The following is a 16,779-nucleotide window of genomic DNA, read 5'->3' on the forward strand; positions in this document are numbered from 1 at the left end:
GGGCTCATGGTCAGGGTCCAGAGCCACAGCTCGGCTGTTAGGAGCACTCTGGTCTGATTCTCGTCACCGATACTGGGTGGCTCACAACCTCCTGTAACTCAAGCTCTAGGACAGTGGTTCCCAGGCGTCCTAATGCCACTCTCCTTTAGTACAACTCTTCATGTTGTGGTGACCCCAACCATAAGATTATTCTCAGTGCTACTCCCTCACTAAAATTGTGCTGTTGTTATGAATCATAATGTAAATATTTATATGCAGGATATCTGATGTGTGACCCCTGTGAAAGGGTCATTCAACCCACAGATTGAGAACCACTGTCCTAGGGTGGTTTTGGTCTCCTGGGGTACCTGAACTCACATGTACATATGTGCACATAGACAGTTAAAAGCAAAAGTCTTAACAGAAACAAGTCAGTATTCTGACAGTGTGGGATGCTCAGCACTGGGGTCTGCCTGTTCAGAACAGTTAGGTACTGATCACCCCAGAGTGGCCTAGCCAGAAACTGTTCCTCTTTGTCATGAGGCCCCCCCCTAAAAGCCATGACACCCTGCATCTCCGCACAGCTGGAGTGAAATATGGCTGAATTTGAGTGGTCTGAAAAACATAATCTTTCCCAGCCCCCAAAGCAACTCTGCAATCAGCTTATAACCTCCATGAACCTGCTGTGTCCGGGGTGAGGAAGCAGCTTCATCAGTTTGTACTGGCCTCATTGTTCCTCGGTTCAGAATAATTCACAGTTGCCATTATGACTGTTTTTCTCTGCCCAAGCATAGCCTGAGACTGTGGGTTTTAGTTCCCCACCACACTGGGCTTTCCTGAGTGTCCCTGATGAGATTGCGGTTGCATCTCAATTAGATCGTGGTTGTCTGTGACGTGTTATTTCGAGTTGCACATGTTTGTTTCAGTCAGCATTTATTCTCTGTTGCATTCTGGCTCCAGAGTCTGTGTATTAATTCGGACTTCTAGTTGAGTTGTTTTGTTATTTTGCTAATTTCAGGTCTTTTGTTTCTCTGGTCAAGATGGTAATCTTCCCCGGAACTCTGTCAGTTTTGCAGGGCTAATATGTAGATTCAAATATGGAATACTTCCTTTGGGTCTTGACTCCTTTGCCATTATCTTACTTTGTGTGTGTGGGTGGGTTATAATCATGGGTATGTATTTATGTTTATGCAAATGTGTGTGCAGGTGTGCAAAGCACATACGAGTGTATGAGTATGAAGGTCAGAGGTCAACATTGCTATCTTCCTATATTTCTCTCCATCCTTGTGTGTGCTTATGGTGCTTGGGTGTATGTCTGTGCATATGTGTGTGGTATGCATGTGTCTACATGTGGATGGGTGTGCTTACCTGTGTATGCTCACATGGAAGCCAGGGATAGATCTTGGATGTCTTCTATCACTCACTACCTTGTTTTTATTTATTCATTTATTTATTTTTGTATGTACATGTTTCTCATATCCACAAATTCCAGAAGATGGTTCCAGATCCCTTGGAGCTGCAGTTACAGACTATCGTAAGCTGCCCCATTGTGAGTGCTGGGAACCAAACTTGGGTCCTCTGCAAAAGCAGCACGTGCTTTGAAGCACCGAGTGAGCTCTCTAACCCCTATTTTTGTTTCTTTGAGATAGGGTCTTGCTATGTCATCTGGCTGACTTGTTCTTGCAGCAGTCTCCTGCCTGTATCTCCCGAGTACTGGGATGGGCCTCTTGGTTCAGCTAACGTTGATTTACAAAAATATATTTAGTACACATTTACTAATATATGCATGTCTGCATAGTCATTTAGTTTAGTTTTTGCAAATGCAGCCATACAAGAAACTTCACATGTGGACCCAAGTAGAGCACCTCAGAAACTCTATCAGAAGCTAAGCTCAAACCCTTTATTTTATGGGACACTCATCATAGAGCTCATATGTCTGCTGTCCTTGCAGCTCAGCCATGACTCCCAGTACCTTCACTTCTTCTTCTTCTTGCCAGGGCTGGTCTTGCTGGTCTGGGTGGAAACTAAGTCCTCTTTAGGAGGGCTGGGTGTGAGTGGCAGCGAAGATGGAGCTTCCAATGGCTCCTTTAACACAGTGATGTCAATATCGAAGTCTTGTCTCTTGGCCTCTTCTTCCCGTAGGATGTTCAGCCTAAAAATCAAAATGGGAACTTAGCTATTTTTTTCTGTGACACTTGTGAGACAGGGTTTCTCTGTGCAACAGTTTGCTGTTCTGTTTTGTTTTTTGTTTTTTGTTTTTGTTTTTCGAGACAGGGTTTCTCTGTGGCTTTGGAGCCTGTCCTGGAACTAGCTCTGTAGACCAGGCTGGTCTCGAACTCACAGAGATCCACCTGCCTCTGCCTCCCGAGTGCTGGGATTAAAGGCGTGCGCCACCACCGCCCGGCTCAGTTTGCTGTTCTGGAACTCACTCTGTAGACCAGGCTGGCCTCGAACTCACAGAGATCCACCCACCTCTGCCTCCTAAGTGCTGGAATTAAAGGTGTGCACCACCACTGCCTGGCTGAAACCAGTTTTAGTTATTTATTTGTTTACTTTTAAAAAAATTATGTGATAGCTGGATGTGTTGGTGCACACTTTTAATCCCAGCACTTGGGAACAGTGGCAGGTGTATCCTTCTGAGTTCAAGGCCAGCCTGGTCTATATAGTGAGTCCCAAACCAGCCAGAGAGCTATACAGTGAGACTCTGTCTCAAGAAACAAGCAAAATTATGTTTACTTGTGTGCATGGTGTGGGAGGTTATGTACACACGTGTGAAGGCACCTTTGGAGTCCAAAAAGTGTCTGATCCCCTGGAGCACAAATTGCAGGTGCTTGTGAGCCACCTGACATGGTTTCTAGGCATTGAACTCAGGTCTTCTGTTAGAGCAGTACACACCTTTATCCCCTAAAGTATCTAGCTAGCTCTAAAGCCAGTTTTCCTGCTGTTTCAGCAGTGCTTGTAATAAAATGGTCTATTGTATTGAGAGTGCTCCAGGTAACATTTCATGATGATCATGTGACCAGGGGGTGCTTTTCTCTGCAGCTAAATGTTGGAAGCCATGTCATAGGAACAGCAGATGACAATTAATATTTAAGGTGTCAGCCCACCAGGAGGAAAACTCTCTGATGGGAAACCTCGCTAAGGAAAGGCAATGAAACTATAGACTCTGGAATATCTTTTGCTTCGGTCTGTAACTTCACGTTTGCTATGCAGATTTCCCTTAGTGGCTATGGGGAGTTCCCCTCTGCCTGTGTTGTAGTGTGTTTATCTCATGGATACACCCCGATCTACTGGGCATTTGTGGATTGTCTAGAAGGTGACTCCTTCTTAAACTGTACTGTCTAATTGATATCAAGAATCTTACCTTCTACAGTTTTAATATTTAATATTTAATAAAAATTAATACAAAGCAATGCTACATAGTCCCACTGCCAGGACAGCTGTGCCCTATCTTCAAAGTAGCTTTAGATTAGACCAGGTACCTTGCTAATGGTTTTATTTTATTGTTTTTTTAGTTTTATTTATTGCTAATGGTTTTAAAGATAAATTATTCCCACCTCACAAGGACATAATAGCCAGCTGTTGGATTTGTTGAACTAAGGCTAAAGGTGCAAAGCTGCCTAACTGCTGTGCCAGCCTTTCTTGCTAGGTCTAGCCAATAACCTGGGACAGTGATTAATTCTCTGCACCTCAGTTCTATGATACAGATATGTAACCTGAAGACACAGTGCTCAGCCGCTTATGTTGGGTCCTGAAATTGCTCAGGGGAAGCCTCAGGCGTATAGGACACAGTACACAATTCCTTATTTTTCTTAGACGCCTTGCTGGTCTAGTTCTATAGCTCCTTTGAACCTTTATAGACTCCCTCTCTAGATAGATAACAAAATGACTGATTCTTTCTGTGCAACTGACTGAGAAAAAGTTGTTTGTTCCTTGCTCTGAGACAAGTTACTTAAGACTTATTGCATGTGAGTTGTCAGGGTGACTCTGTTATTATTATCATCATCATCATCATCATCATTTACTTAAGAAATGAAATGTGACCTTAAAATGTGACTCCTATACTGCCTGAAAGTTTTTGCTGGGTATTTTAAGCTGCAAAGAACGGAGAAAGATGGAACATCGTGAGAACAATTTGAGAGAATAAAGAAGGAATCCATCAGGAAAGTGTGTGAGTATCTTTCCCCATAATCCCCTCAGATAAAAAGGTCTCAGTTTGCGCTGTGCTGTGGACTTTCCCTCAGCCCTGTCTGCAGCCTGGAAGCTGTTCTTCTGGGCTGTGATAGCTGAGCAGCTAGAAAGCAGCCTGTTGATGAGGTCATGATATCTCCTGTCCCACCTGAGTGTTGAGCTTGTAGGCTTCATCATACTCAGCTGCACAATACACAAAAGTTTTCAAAGCTCTGGGAAGAGCAGAAGTCTTTTTTAAAAATATTTTCTCAGTGCTAGGGACCAAACTCAAGCCTCACGTATTAGGCAAGCGTCTACCACTAAGCTACATCTCCAGCCCCCAGGTCTTTCCCTTTTGTGCCATTGGAGACTGGGGCATTGTAAGTTTCACAGTCAACCTGTGGTCCAAGGATAGTGTGTCTCACTGTAAGCCCGTGGTCCTAGGATACTGTGTCTCACTGTAAGCCCGTGGTCCTAGGATACTGTGTCTCACTGTAAGCCCGTGGTCCTAGGATACTGTGTCTCACTGTAAGCCCGTGGTCCTAGGATACTGTGTCTCACTGTAAGCCTGTGGTACTGCCTTGGGTAGCTCCTGAGACTTGAAAGAAACCCTAGCACGCCCCATGGAGGACAGGCGGGACCATGTCCTACCTGGCTTCCAGCTCTTCATCCTCTATCTGCCTCTGCTGAGCCAGTGCTGCTTGCTCCAGCCGGTTCTCCTTTATCTTCCCCTTGAGGATCTCTTCACGTTTGTAGGCGCTGAAAAGCACACTCACAAAGAAGACATAGAGGTTGTTCACCCATATGTTGAGTTTCTCTTTCTGTTCATCTTTGGGTTTTTCATATTTCTCTGCAATGGAGTGAGTTAATATAGACATCAGGATGTGTGGCGATGCAGGACCACGGCACCGAGGAAACTGCAGAACGCATCCGCAATAGCTGGAGGGAGCAAGTCAAGTGCACAGCGGCCCAGGGCGACTGTCAGTCCTGCTTTTCCGCCACCTCCCGCGTCTTTCTTTTTCTTGAACAGCAGAAATGTGTTGTTGTTGTTTATTTTGTTTTGTTTGAGATCGGGTTTTACTGTGTAGCGCTGGCTTGTCCGGAACTCACTCTGTAGACCAGGCTGGCCTTAAACTCACAGGGATCTGCCTGCCTCTGCCTGCCTCTGCCTCCCAAGTGCTGTGGTATTAAAGGTATGTATCACCATGCCAAACACACACACACACACACACACACACACGATCTATACGGGGGAGGGGTGTGTGCACATGTGAGGGGCCTGCAGCATACAGAATAGGGTGTAACAATCCCTGGAGCTGGAGTTACAGGCAGCTGTTTGTGGAACTCTACTCTGGTCCTCTGGCAGAGCAATATATGCTTTAATACTTTTTTTTAAAAGACTTAATTCCTATTAGATTTATTTGTTTTATGTGTAAGTGTTTTATCTGAACGTATGTGCACCACATGAGTGTGTGGTGTCCACAGAGGTCTGAAGAGGGCTTTGCATCCGTGGGGCTGGAGTTACAGGTGACTGTGAACCACCATGTGGATGCTGGGAATTGAACTCGGATCCTCTGTAACCGCAACAAGTGTTCTTCACCATTGAGCCATCTCTCCAATCCTGAGATGTGTGCTTTTAACCCAGGAGCTCTCCCTGCCGCTCCCCTGCTCTTTGGTAAGAATGTCTTCATCAACGTGTGGCCGGATCACTTTTCACATTCACTTTTGAGACTTTCCAAAAACTTTCCAGACCTGAGTTTGCACCAAATGCAAATGCATACTTCAGGTTACGACTTAGTAAGTTTCATATTTATGAAATTATTGTGTTACTCAAGAATAACAATGCATTCTTTTGACAACATGAATGCCATTTTTTGTATCATCTATTGAAATGAAGACCTATCAAGTTAGCGTTATCTTATGATTTCCTCAGACATGTAAAACATGTGAGAAGAAATCAGATTCCCAGACAGCACTCCTCAGCCCTCATGAAGTGAGCGGGCTGGACAGGCAGAACTGCGAGAGGCTCTCTAGGGGCACCTCCATTCTCAGCCAGACTGGCATTTAGATACCTGGGACAAGTTCATGATACCATCTGGTTCCTGCTTATTCAGAGCCTGAGTGCCACTAAGATAGGAACAGCTTTGTTTCCAAGTGAGCTCTGGCTTCTAGAGAACTGCAAACCAAACGCTTCCCAGGACCAGACATCTTTCTTCCCTTTCTTTCTAAAATAATGTCTGATTCTTTCCGATCATCATAATTTTTCTGGTCTTTTTAGTGTGGGGTTGAGATGGTTGTGTAGGCCAGGCTGGTTGCAAACTCAGCGTGGTGCTGCCAAGGACTATGAAGTCCTGGTTTTCCTGCCCACATCTACCGAGGGCCGAGACCACAGGTGTGCCCCGCCATACCTGATCACTTTCATAGCTTTGAAACAATCCTAACTTGTCAGTTGGCAAATTTTAAAATTTAAAGAGTTGGTGCTGGGCTTATGGCTCAGTGCAATAGTAGGCATTTGATAGCTCACATGGCAGCTTGATCCCATCCCAAGAGTGGCAAAAACTAAAAGATAATGCAGAGAATGGAATTATCCAATTACTAAAGTCAAAACAAGTCTGAAAATGAAGAATTATTGCTTCTTATATTCCCACTCAACTGAGAAGCCTAGCTTGCAAACATTAGTCACAAACATGCAAATGAGGTCATTAGATGAAGTGGGATTATGTGGGCCAAGAGACTGCTTTGACAGCAGACAAACCAGTAGCCATACAGGAGCCGGCACACAGTGGGCAGAGGTGCAGGGCAAACCAAGACACAGCTAGAGCTGAAGACCAGTTGCCAACAAGTACTATAGCAGTACAGAGCAGAGACACCGTTTCAAAGACGAAAAACCAAAGTAGATATGACAAGGGCAAAGATGTTTGCCACCTAGCCAGACAACTTCCGATTAATCCCTGGAACCTACACGGAAGGAGAGAGATAAGTCATCCTGACCTCCACACACACTGTGAAACACTCAGGCCTACATACACAAGATAGACACAAGACAAAATTTTTAAAAAGGCATTAATTATGTTTCCCTTTAGAACTTTCTGTTCTGGAATTGTTTCTTGGTCTGGAAAAGGTTCTCGCTAGGTATAGTCCTCAGAGAGGATGGTGACCACCATAGGAGAAACGTTTGCTGGCCTTTCTGGTTCATCCCAAAGACAAAGGAAACAAAGAGGGGGTGATGCCCAGAGGGCAGATTTCTGGAGACTGCTCCATCCCGAACACAGGCTTGATGGAGGCACAGAACAGCCACCATGAGGGCCAGCAGCAGGTGAGCAGCCGTGACCTAAGGGAGAGCACGGGAGGAGACGCAGCAGCCTTGCATCAGCAAACACAGAGGCAGCACCTGAGTCTGGGGGAAACACTTACTGGACAAAAGAGAGCACGTGTGACTTGTAGCAGGGGAGATGCGTGAGTGCACATGGCTGGGAATGAGTCATTGATGAAGGAAGAGACAGCCTGATCTCCACATATGCAAAGCCATATACCAAGAGGACAGAGCCATAAGAGAGTTCCATGAGGTGTGCAGTCTGCTACAGAGTACAGTCAGGAAGGGAGGGACCGCAGGGCCTGCGGTGTCATGGGACCTAGGCTAGAGGCAGCTGTGTGGCTCAAGGACACAGTGGAAGAAAATCCTCAGAGCTGTGTCCACACAACAGAGCTAGGGAGGAGGAGGCTGGAAACCCCCAAGAGTGCTTGTCCAGCATGCACGAAGCCCTGAGTTTGATTCTCAGTGCCACATAAAACAGGTATAGTGGCATATGCCTCTTAGCCTATGAATTGAGAGATGGAGGAGGAAGAAGGGTCAGAAATTCAAAGTCATCCTTAGCTAACTATAAGGTTAGATACCAGCCTGGGGTACACAAAACCAACTCTCAATAAGTACATTTTAAAGAGGGTGCAGGAGGCTGTGGGGGCAAACAACCTTAATCAGAGCACTCAGGAGGCAGAAGCAGGTGGCTCTCAGTGAGTCTGAGGCCAGCCTGGGCTGCACAGTTGAACTCTGTCTCAGAGCGGGAATGGGATGAGACTGTGTCTAGGGAGACAAGCTGACCGCTGTGGTGTAGCCAGCAGTGCAGCCCTGGGCTAAGAGGGAGCTTCTCAGGCCTGAGGAGGCCGGGAGGGAGCTGAACCAGAACCATAGAGCCGGCACTGTAGCTTGTGTTAGAGTATGTGTCCAGTTCACGTGAAGCTCAAGGTTCAATCCTGAGTATTGTCCCCTGCCCCCCAGAGCCAGAAGCTGCCATAATGGTGCAACCGGGAGCAATGGGTAGTGAGCGCAATGTGCTCGGTTGCAGCACTCACCGTGTGGGGACATAAACACCAGCCCTCTTCCTTGATTCTTGAGGTTCATTTTGGAGTCTTTGTCTTTGTCCTCACTTAGGGATTTCTTGGGCTTGGGCTTTAAAAAAAAAGAGAGAGAAAGAAAGAAAAACTAGGAAAAAGTTATTCTGCAGCATTATACACTAAAACCAGTCTTCTATGTTGTACATATTCAGGAGACTGTTGAGAGGCTCTTCCTCTTTTGCTTCTGCTGTGTTTAGAGGCATTCCAGACTAGCCCTAGACTTGCAATCCTCCTGCCACAGCTCGCAGAGAGCTGGGCTTCAGGTAGGCACCAACTCGCACAGCTGTAGAGTTTTAGTCTCATTTGTTTGCTTTCTCCAACTCAATACGACAGCCCACGCTAGGGCGAGGCTAATCTTGTTTCTGTGTTGAGCTAACTTAACTTTTATTTTTTGAGGCAAAATCTCAGTGTGTAGCCCCGGCTGGCCTTGAAATCTCTGTGCAAACCACTCCTCTCTGCCTCCCAGGTACTGGAGTTAAAGGTGCGTATCACCACACCTGCTTCATCTTTTGTTTCTGAAATTATAAAGTATCTTATTTGGGCGTGGGCTCTATACCAAGGTCAAGGTTCAACCTGGCAATAGTCTGCTTGTTGACAGAGTCTTAAGATGGCCTGGGCATCACATGGTGAGGGACAAGGAGCTAATTTGGCAATTTTTTCACTGAATAAAATATTGTGGTTTGGAGTCAGAGAGCTGACCCAAAGGTCAGGAGTACTTGCGGCTCTTGTGGAGGATCTGAGTTTAGTTCTGAGCATCATATTAGCTATAGGACATCCAGCACCCTCTTCTGGCCTTCCGTGGGCACCCACACTCACAAGTGCACACACACACATAATTTTAAAATAGTGCATTTTGGGGTGGGGGTTGGAGAGATAGAACAGCACTTGTGAGTCTTTCAAAGGACTGAGCACACACTTGGTGCTCATAACATCTATAACTTCAGACCTAGGACTCCAGTTCCCTCTTCTGGCTTGTGTAGGCACCGAGAACATACAAACACACATGCAGGTGAAATACTCATACACATAAAAATAAATTAAAAAATTTCAGTTTGGGCAGGTGTGGTGGTACATGCCTGGACTCTAAGCATTTATTTGGGAGGTAGAGGCAGAAAGACCATGAGTTCACAGCCATCCTTTCTCACATAGGGAACTTGAGGCCACCCTGGGACAGACCTTCTTGAGAAAACCAAACATACCTACTCACCTGTGGTGATGTTTTGTTTGTATTTTAACAAATAAAGCTTACCTGAAGATCAGAGTGCAGAGTTAAACCACTAGAGGCCAGGTGATGGTGACACACACCTTTAATCCCAGCACTAGGGAGACAGGAGTGATATGGTTGGGTGGAGAGAGGAGTATAAGGCGGGCGGAGACAAGAGCTCAGTGCAGTTTGAGGACAGGATTGCCCCTTCGGTATGAGCATTGGTAGAGGTGAAAGGTCTTTCTAGTGGCTGGCCGCACCCTTTTCTGATCCTTCAGCTTTCACCACCTAATATCTGACTCTGGTTTTATTTATTAAGGCCAATTAGAATTCATGTTACACCCACCCCTATATAATATAGCTCAGTGGCAGAGTGCTTGCTAGCATGGACTAGGCCTGCGTTCAAGTGCCAGCACCACAAAATGAATATAAAAAGCATCAACAAATAATTAGGTAAAGTGAAGTGTTTAAGACAACCACACCGACCAACCAAACAACAGCTCAATTTGTATCTTTGAAGGAACAAGCTCAGTTCCAGCACCTACTGGAAAGTTGTGTGCACGTGGGTAGAGACCAGAAGACGCCTGGTAGGAATCTTGCCTCCTCCCACCATGTGGGACTCGGGCAGCTCAGGCAGTCGGCTTGGCTGCAGCACTGTCCCTGCTGAGCACCCGCTCCCCAGAGTGTTAGCGGTCACATACGTGTGGGAGCACACATGCTTTTGTCTCCATCTAAAATTCACCCCTGCCCCTTGCTTGCTGCTGTGGTCGCTTGCGTGTTTTACCAGGCACTTGAAGCATGCCATAATCAAGCTGTAACTTCCCCCTCCAATCTCAGCTCTGAAGAGTCTGGTCTTCAACATTATACTAAAGCGTAACTTTATTCTTCTAGGCATGCAAGCCAAAGCTCGCAGCTCACCCTCACCTTCCCTTTCCCTCCGAAGCCCCTTGGTCCCGAGCCCTCCTCCCATCCTTTACCATGATGCTTCTGAGAGCTTCCCAACTGGTGTGTCAACGGGGAAGCCAAAGAGTCTGCTAAAGGCTGTGCTCCTCCAATGGCTTCCCACACATCTCACGCTGACCTAGCCAGACCTTTACATACTCCTGAGTGGGAGCCATCAGGCTCACAATGACAGATACAGATTCTAGAATCAAACTGCTGAGGCACAAGCCCCCAGCTCCACAGCTTGCTGGGGCTGCGACCACAGGCAATGATGTAACCTTTTTCATTCCTAGAAGTAACAACCAGTCCAGAGGTTCATCTGAGGCTTCTAAGTGAGCTGGTCCCTAGGAAGTGTTGGGCAGCTGGCAGGGCCCTGAAAATGAGGGTTGCTGCTATTCACTTCCTCTACTCAACAGCAGCCTGTGAGGTCAGCGGAAGATGGAATTCCTGCCCAGGGTTGTCCTCAAAACACAGAAGGGTGCTCTTCACATAATGGCCATGTGGTCAGGACATGGCAAACTGTAAATACCTCTGACTTCCTGATTTTACTGTCAGGCAAAACTCCTGTCTTGTCAGAAGACGACTTGGTGCTGCTGAAGTGGACTTCGGAATCATGGCTCGTGATTGCACTTGGGCTCCTGTGGTTGCTCTGAGGGAGGAGAAGCTTGTGAGCTTATAGCTTCCCTGGACGCGTGCACACAAGTGCACACATACACGTGTGATCCTTTAGTGAGGTGTCACTGATGCACCACAAGCTCACTCTGAGCATGTATCCACATCTGGGAAACATCACCTCAGACAAGACAGTGAACACACCCACCACATCCAACTTCCTGGACCTCACTCCTCAATCCATTGGCACTCTACTTTTATATAAATGTGATCGTACGTTATGCACGCTCTTCCTTTTGAGGCAGGATCTCATGTAGCCCAGGCTGATCTTGGACTCAATATATAGCAGAGGAGAACCCTGAAGTTCTGATTCTCCTGAATGTTGGGAATAGTCATGCTCCACCATGTCGGGTAATAGAAAGTGCTGTCAGCATGGGACACCAAGCCCTCTGCTTCCCCTTTCACCTATCCACATCTTAATATTTATGGCTGGCTCGCTGCAGCATCTGACAAGGCTGGTGCGTGCCTCTGTCTGGGATGTAGCTCATAGGCATTTGCGGTGATTAACTACATTCCGCTGTTTGTTCTGGTCTTGATTTTCATTTTCTTTCCTTGCCATCTTTTTTTTTTTATAATTTATTTAACTTTATTTTATGTGGATTGTCGTGAAGGTATCTGGATTCCCAGAAACTGGAGTTACAGACAGTTGTTAGCTGTCATGTGGGTGCTGGGAATTGAACCTGGGTCCTCTGGAAGAACAGCCAGTGCTCCCAACTGCTGAGCCATCTCTCCAGCCCCCCATCTTTTTAGATGAAGCATTTTTTTAGAAGATTTATTTTCAAGCATGTGTGTACGTGTCTGTGTTTGTATGTGCTGTGTCTATGAAACCAGAAGAATGTTGTAATAGGAGCGGCGGGGCTGTGTCCCCAGCACCCCGGCCGCCTGTTAGCTTATGCCCCAAAATAATTACACGGACACTGTATTCTTTTAAACACTGCTTGGCCCATTAGCTCTAGCCCTTACTGGCTAATTCTGATATCCCGATCAACCCATCTTTAATAAACTGTGTAGCACCAGTCTTACCGGGAAAGATTCAGCATGTCTGACCTGGCGGCTTGCTTCATCGCGTGCGTCTGCCCGGGAGAGGGGAGCATGGCCTCTGAGCTCACTTCCTCTTCCTCCCAGCACTCTGTTCTGTTTACTCCTCCCACCTATGTTTTAACCTATGAGGGCCATCCAAGCAGTTTCTTTATTTTTTAACCAATGACCTTCCTCCATCAGAAGAAGGAGTGGGATCCCCTGGAACTGGAGTTACAAGTGGCTGTGAGCTGCCTGTCATGGGTCTGAGAGCCCAGGTTCTCTGCAAGAGCAGCAGACATTCTTAACCTCTGGGTCCATCTCTTCAACCCCTGGGCTTTTTTTTTTTTTTAAAAAAAAAAAAAACTCTGCTTTATCTCCCTTATTTTTACTTTACCTTCATTGGTGTTTTGCCTGCAGGTATGTCTGTGTGAGGGTGTCAGAAGCCCTGGAACTGGGGTTACAGACAGGTATGAGCTGGCATGTGGTTGCTGGGAATTGAACTTGGGTCTTCTGGAAGAGCAGCTAGTGCTCTTGTCCATGGAGCCATCTCTCCAGCCCCATACCCTTCTGGTTTTAATTACAGGTCGTTGTTATTAGGGTGGTTTACAGTAGGGTTCTTTAATTTGGCAAATCTACCATCAAGGTATATCATGCCACTTAAAGTGATAGAACTTTAATAATTGTTACTTTTTATTTGTGCACATATATGACACGTATGGGTTCTAAGGATCAAAGACCTCAGGTCATTAGGCTTGGTGGCAAGTGCCTTTAACTGCGGAGCCATCTCAGCGGGCCTGTGCTAGAACTTTAATATTCTATTCCCAGCTCCTCTTTTCCAACCCTCAGGCTGTGCTCATCTTTCTCATGAGTATGTTACTGTTGCTTTGGACTGTCAATTATCCTTTGAAGAGATGTTTGGAAACAGAGGAATCCACAGTTCTTTACGACATGGCTTTTCCATATGAAGTTGAGTATTGTTCTTTCGAGGTCTGTGAAGAAGTTTGCTGGGATTTTGATGGGTATTTGATGGGAATCTGTAGATTGCCTTTGGCAAGATTGCCATTTTTACTATGTTAATTCTACCTACCCAAGAGCATGGGAGATCTTTCCATTTTCTGGTGTCTTCTTCAATTTCTTTCTTCAAAGATTTAAAGTTCTTGTCATACAGGTCTTCCTCTTGTTTGGTTAGCTACTCCAAGATATTTTATGTTATTTGTGGCTATTGTGAAGTGTTATGTTTCTCTGATTTCTTTCTCAGCCCATTTATCATCCGTGTAAAGGAGGGCTACTGATTTTTTTTCTGAATTAATCTTGTATCCTGCTACATTGCTGAAAGTGTTTATGAGTTGTAGAAGTTCCTAGGTAGAATTTTTGGGATCACTTATGTAAACTATCATATCATCAGCAAACAGTGAGAGTTTGACTTCTTCTTTTCCAATTTGTATCCCCTTGATCTCCCTTTGGTGTCTTATTGCTCTAGCTAGGACCTCAAGAATTATATTGAATAGGTATGGAGAGAGTGGACAACCTAGTCTCGTTCCTGATTTTAGTGGGATCACTTTAAATTTCTCTCTATTTAGTTTGATGTTGGCTGTTGGCTTGTTGTATATTGTCTTTATTATGTTTAGGTATGTTCCTTGTATCCCTGCTCTCTCCAATACCTTTATCATGAAGGGATATTGTATTTTGTTGAAAGCTTTTTAAGCATCTAATGAAATGATCATGTGTGTGTGTGTTTCAGTTTGTTTATGTGGTGGATTACATTGACAGATTTTTGGATGTTGAACCATCCTTGCATTTCTGGGATGAAGCCTACTTGGTCACGGTAAATGATTTTTCTGAAGGGTTCTTGGATTCAGTTTGCCAGTATTTTATTGAGTGGTTTTGCATCAGTGTTACAGATATTGGTCTGTAATTCTCTTTCTTAGTAATGTTGTTATGTGGTTTGGGTGCCAGGGTAATTGTAGCCTCGTAAGAAGAGTTGGGTAATTTTCCTTCTGTTCTATTGTATGGAACAATTTGGGGAATATTGGTATTAGTTCTTTTTGAAAATCTTATAGAATTCTGCACTGAAACCATCTCATCCTGGGCTTTGTTTTTGGAGGGAGACTTTTGATGACTATTTCTATTTCTTTAGCAATTATAGGTTTATTTAATTTGCTTATCTGGTCTTGATTTAATTTTCAGAAGTGATATTTATCCAGAAAGTTGTCCATTTCCTTTAAGTTTTCCAATTTTGTGGAGTACAGGTTTTCGAAGTATGACCTGATGATTCTCTGGATTTCCTCCAGTCTGTTGTTATGTCCCCCTTTTCATTCCTGATTTTGTTAATTTGGATATTCTCTCTCTGCCTTTTGGTTACTTTGGACAAAGGTTTGTCTATTTTGTTGATTTTCTCGAAGAACCAACTCTTTGTCTCACTGATTGTATTGTTTCTTTTGTTTCTATTTTGTTGATTTCAGCTCTCAATTTGATTATTTCCTGCCGTCTAGTCCTCCTGGGTGAGTTTGCTTCTTTTTGTTCTAGAGTTTTCAGCTGTTCTGTTAACTCACTAGTGTGGGATTTTTTCCAGCTTCTTTATGTAGGTATTTAGTACTATGAATTTTCCTCTTAACACTGCTTTTATTTTGTCCCATAAATTTAGGTATGTTTTGTGATCATTTTCATTGATTTTAGGAAGTCTTTGATTTCTTCCTTTATTTCTTCCTTGACCCATTGATGATTCAGGTGAGCACTGTTTAATTTCTGTGTGTTTCTGGGCTTTCTGGAATCAGTGTTGCTGTTGAATTCTAATTTTAAGCTATGATGATTTGATAGGACACACGAGTTATTCCAATTGTTTTGTATCTGTTGAGGTTTGTTTTGTTACCTAGTATGTGGTCAATTTTTGAGAAGGTTCCATGAGGTGCTGAGAAGAAGGTATATTCTTTTATGTTTGGATGGAATGTTCTATAAATGTCTGTTGAGTCATAACATCTGTTAGTCCCCTTATTCCACTGTTAATTTTCTGTCTGCCTGACCTGCCCAGTGGTGAGAGGGGAGTGTTGAAGTCTCCCACTATTATAGTATGTGGGGTTTAATGTGTGATTTAAGCTTTAGAAGTGTTTCTTTTACATATGAGGGTGCCCTTGTATTTGGGGCATAGATGATCAGTATTGAGATTTCCTCTTGGATTTTTCTTCTGACTAATATGAAATGTCCTTCTTTGTCTCTTTTAATTTATTTTAGTTTGAAGTTTATTTTGTTAGATATTAGGATCGCTACATCAGCTTGTTTCTTAGGTCCATTTGATTGGAATTTTTTCCCCCAACCCTTTACTCTGGATGATACCTGTCTTTGAGGTTAAGGTATGTTTCTTGTATGCAGCAGAAGGATGGATTCTGTTTTCATATCCAATCTGTTAGCCTGTGTCTTTTAATAGGTGAGTTGAGTCCATTTATGTTAAGGGATATTAATGACCAGTGATTGTTACTTCCTGTTATTTTAATTTTCATTGTTGGTGATGTTATTGCATGTGTTTTTCTTTTCTTTGGGATTTGCTGCTGTTGTTTGTGTTTTTGTGAATGTAGCCAACTTCCTTGGGTTGGAGTTTTTCTTCTAATACTTTGTGTAGGGCTGGGTTAGTGGCTAGGTATTGGTTAAATCTGGTTCTGTTACAGAATATCTTGTTTTGTCTGTCTATGGTAATTAAAAGTTTTGCTGGGTATAGTCGTCTGGGCGGCATCCCTGGTCTCTTAATGTCTGCATAACGCCTGACCATGACCTTCTGGCTTTGACTATTTCCATTGAGAAATAAGGTGTAATTCTGATAGGTCTGCCTTTATATATTACTTGGCCTTTTTCCTTTGCAGCTCTTAATATTCTTTCTTTATTCTGTGTTTTGATTATTATGTGGCAAGGGGACTTTATTTTTGATCCAGTCTATTTGGTGTTCTGTAATCTTCTTGTATCTTCATATGCATTCTTTCTTTAGTTTGAGAAAGTTTTCTTCTATGATTTTGTTAAATAAATTTTCTGTGCTTTTGAGTTGGACTTCTCCTTCTTCTATCCCTATTATTCTTAGGTTTTGTATTTTCATAGTGTTCCATATTTCCTGGATATTTTGTGGTAAGCTTTTGTTAGATTTAAGTTTTCTTTGATTGATGAGTCTGTTTCCTCTACTGTATCTTCAGTGCTTGAGATTCTCTCTTCCAAGCTGGGTGTGGTGGTGAATATCTTTAATCCCACCACCGGGGAGGCAGAGCAGGGGGAGTTGTGTGAGGTCGAGTCAGCCAGGATACATAGTGAGACCATGTCTCAAAATAAATAAATAAAAGACTCTAGTGGGCTCAGGGAACCACTAGACTGTCTCTTGTGGCTCCAAGTGAATGTCTCAAATGTCAGAAACCCTTCAAGTCCAC

The 16,779-nt window shown here is 44.2% G+C and overlaps 1 protein-coding gene across 2 annotated transcripts in view; it reads right to left on the reverse strand.

Moving 5' to 3' along the window:
- Positions 1–1,866: 1,866 nt before the first annotated feature.
- Positions 1,867–16,779, reverse strand: part of Rsph10b (radial spoke head 10 homolog B) — a 38,699-nt gene continuing 23,786 nt past the window's right edge. Inside the window, exons 16-19 of one of the 2 annotated variants that reach the window (XM_075973528.1) lie at positions 11,217–11,336; positions 8,500–8,596; positions 4,801–4,999; positions 1,867–2,131 (exon numbers count right to left, since the gene is read on the reverse strand). In XM_075973528.1, coding sequence (XP_075829643.1) covers positions 1,954–2,131; positions 4,801–4,999; positions 8,500–8,596; positions 11,217–11,336 — 594 coding nt within the window. In that variant the 3' untranslated portion in view covers positions 1,867–1,953. The remainder of the gene's footprint in view (positions 2,132–4,800; positions 5,000–8,499; positions 8,597–11,216; positions 11,337–16,779) is intronic. The other variant, XM_075973536.1, reaches the window with a different exon arrangement.

The sequence above is a fragment of the Microtus pennsylvanicus genome, chromosome 1 (assembly GCF_037038515.1).
Source record: "Microtus pennsylvanicus isolate mMicPen1 chromosome 1, mMicPen1.hap1, whole genome shotgun sequence".
NCBI classification, from domain to species: domain Eukaryota; kingdom Metazoa; phylum Chordata; class Mammalia; order Rodentia; family Cricetidae; genus Microtus; species Microtus pennsylvanicus.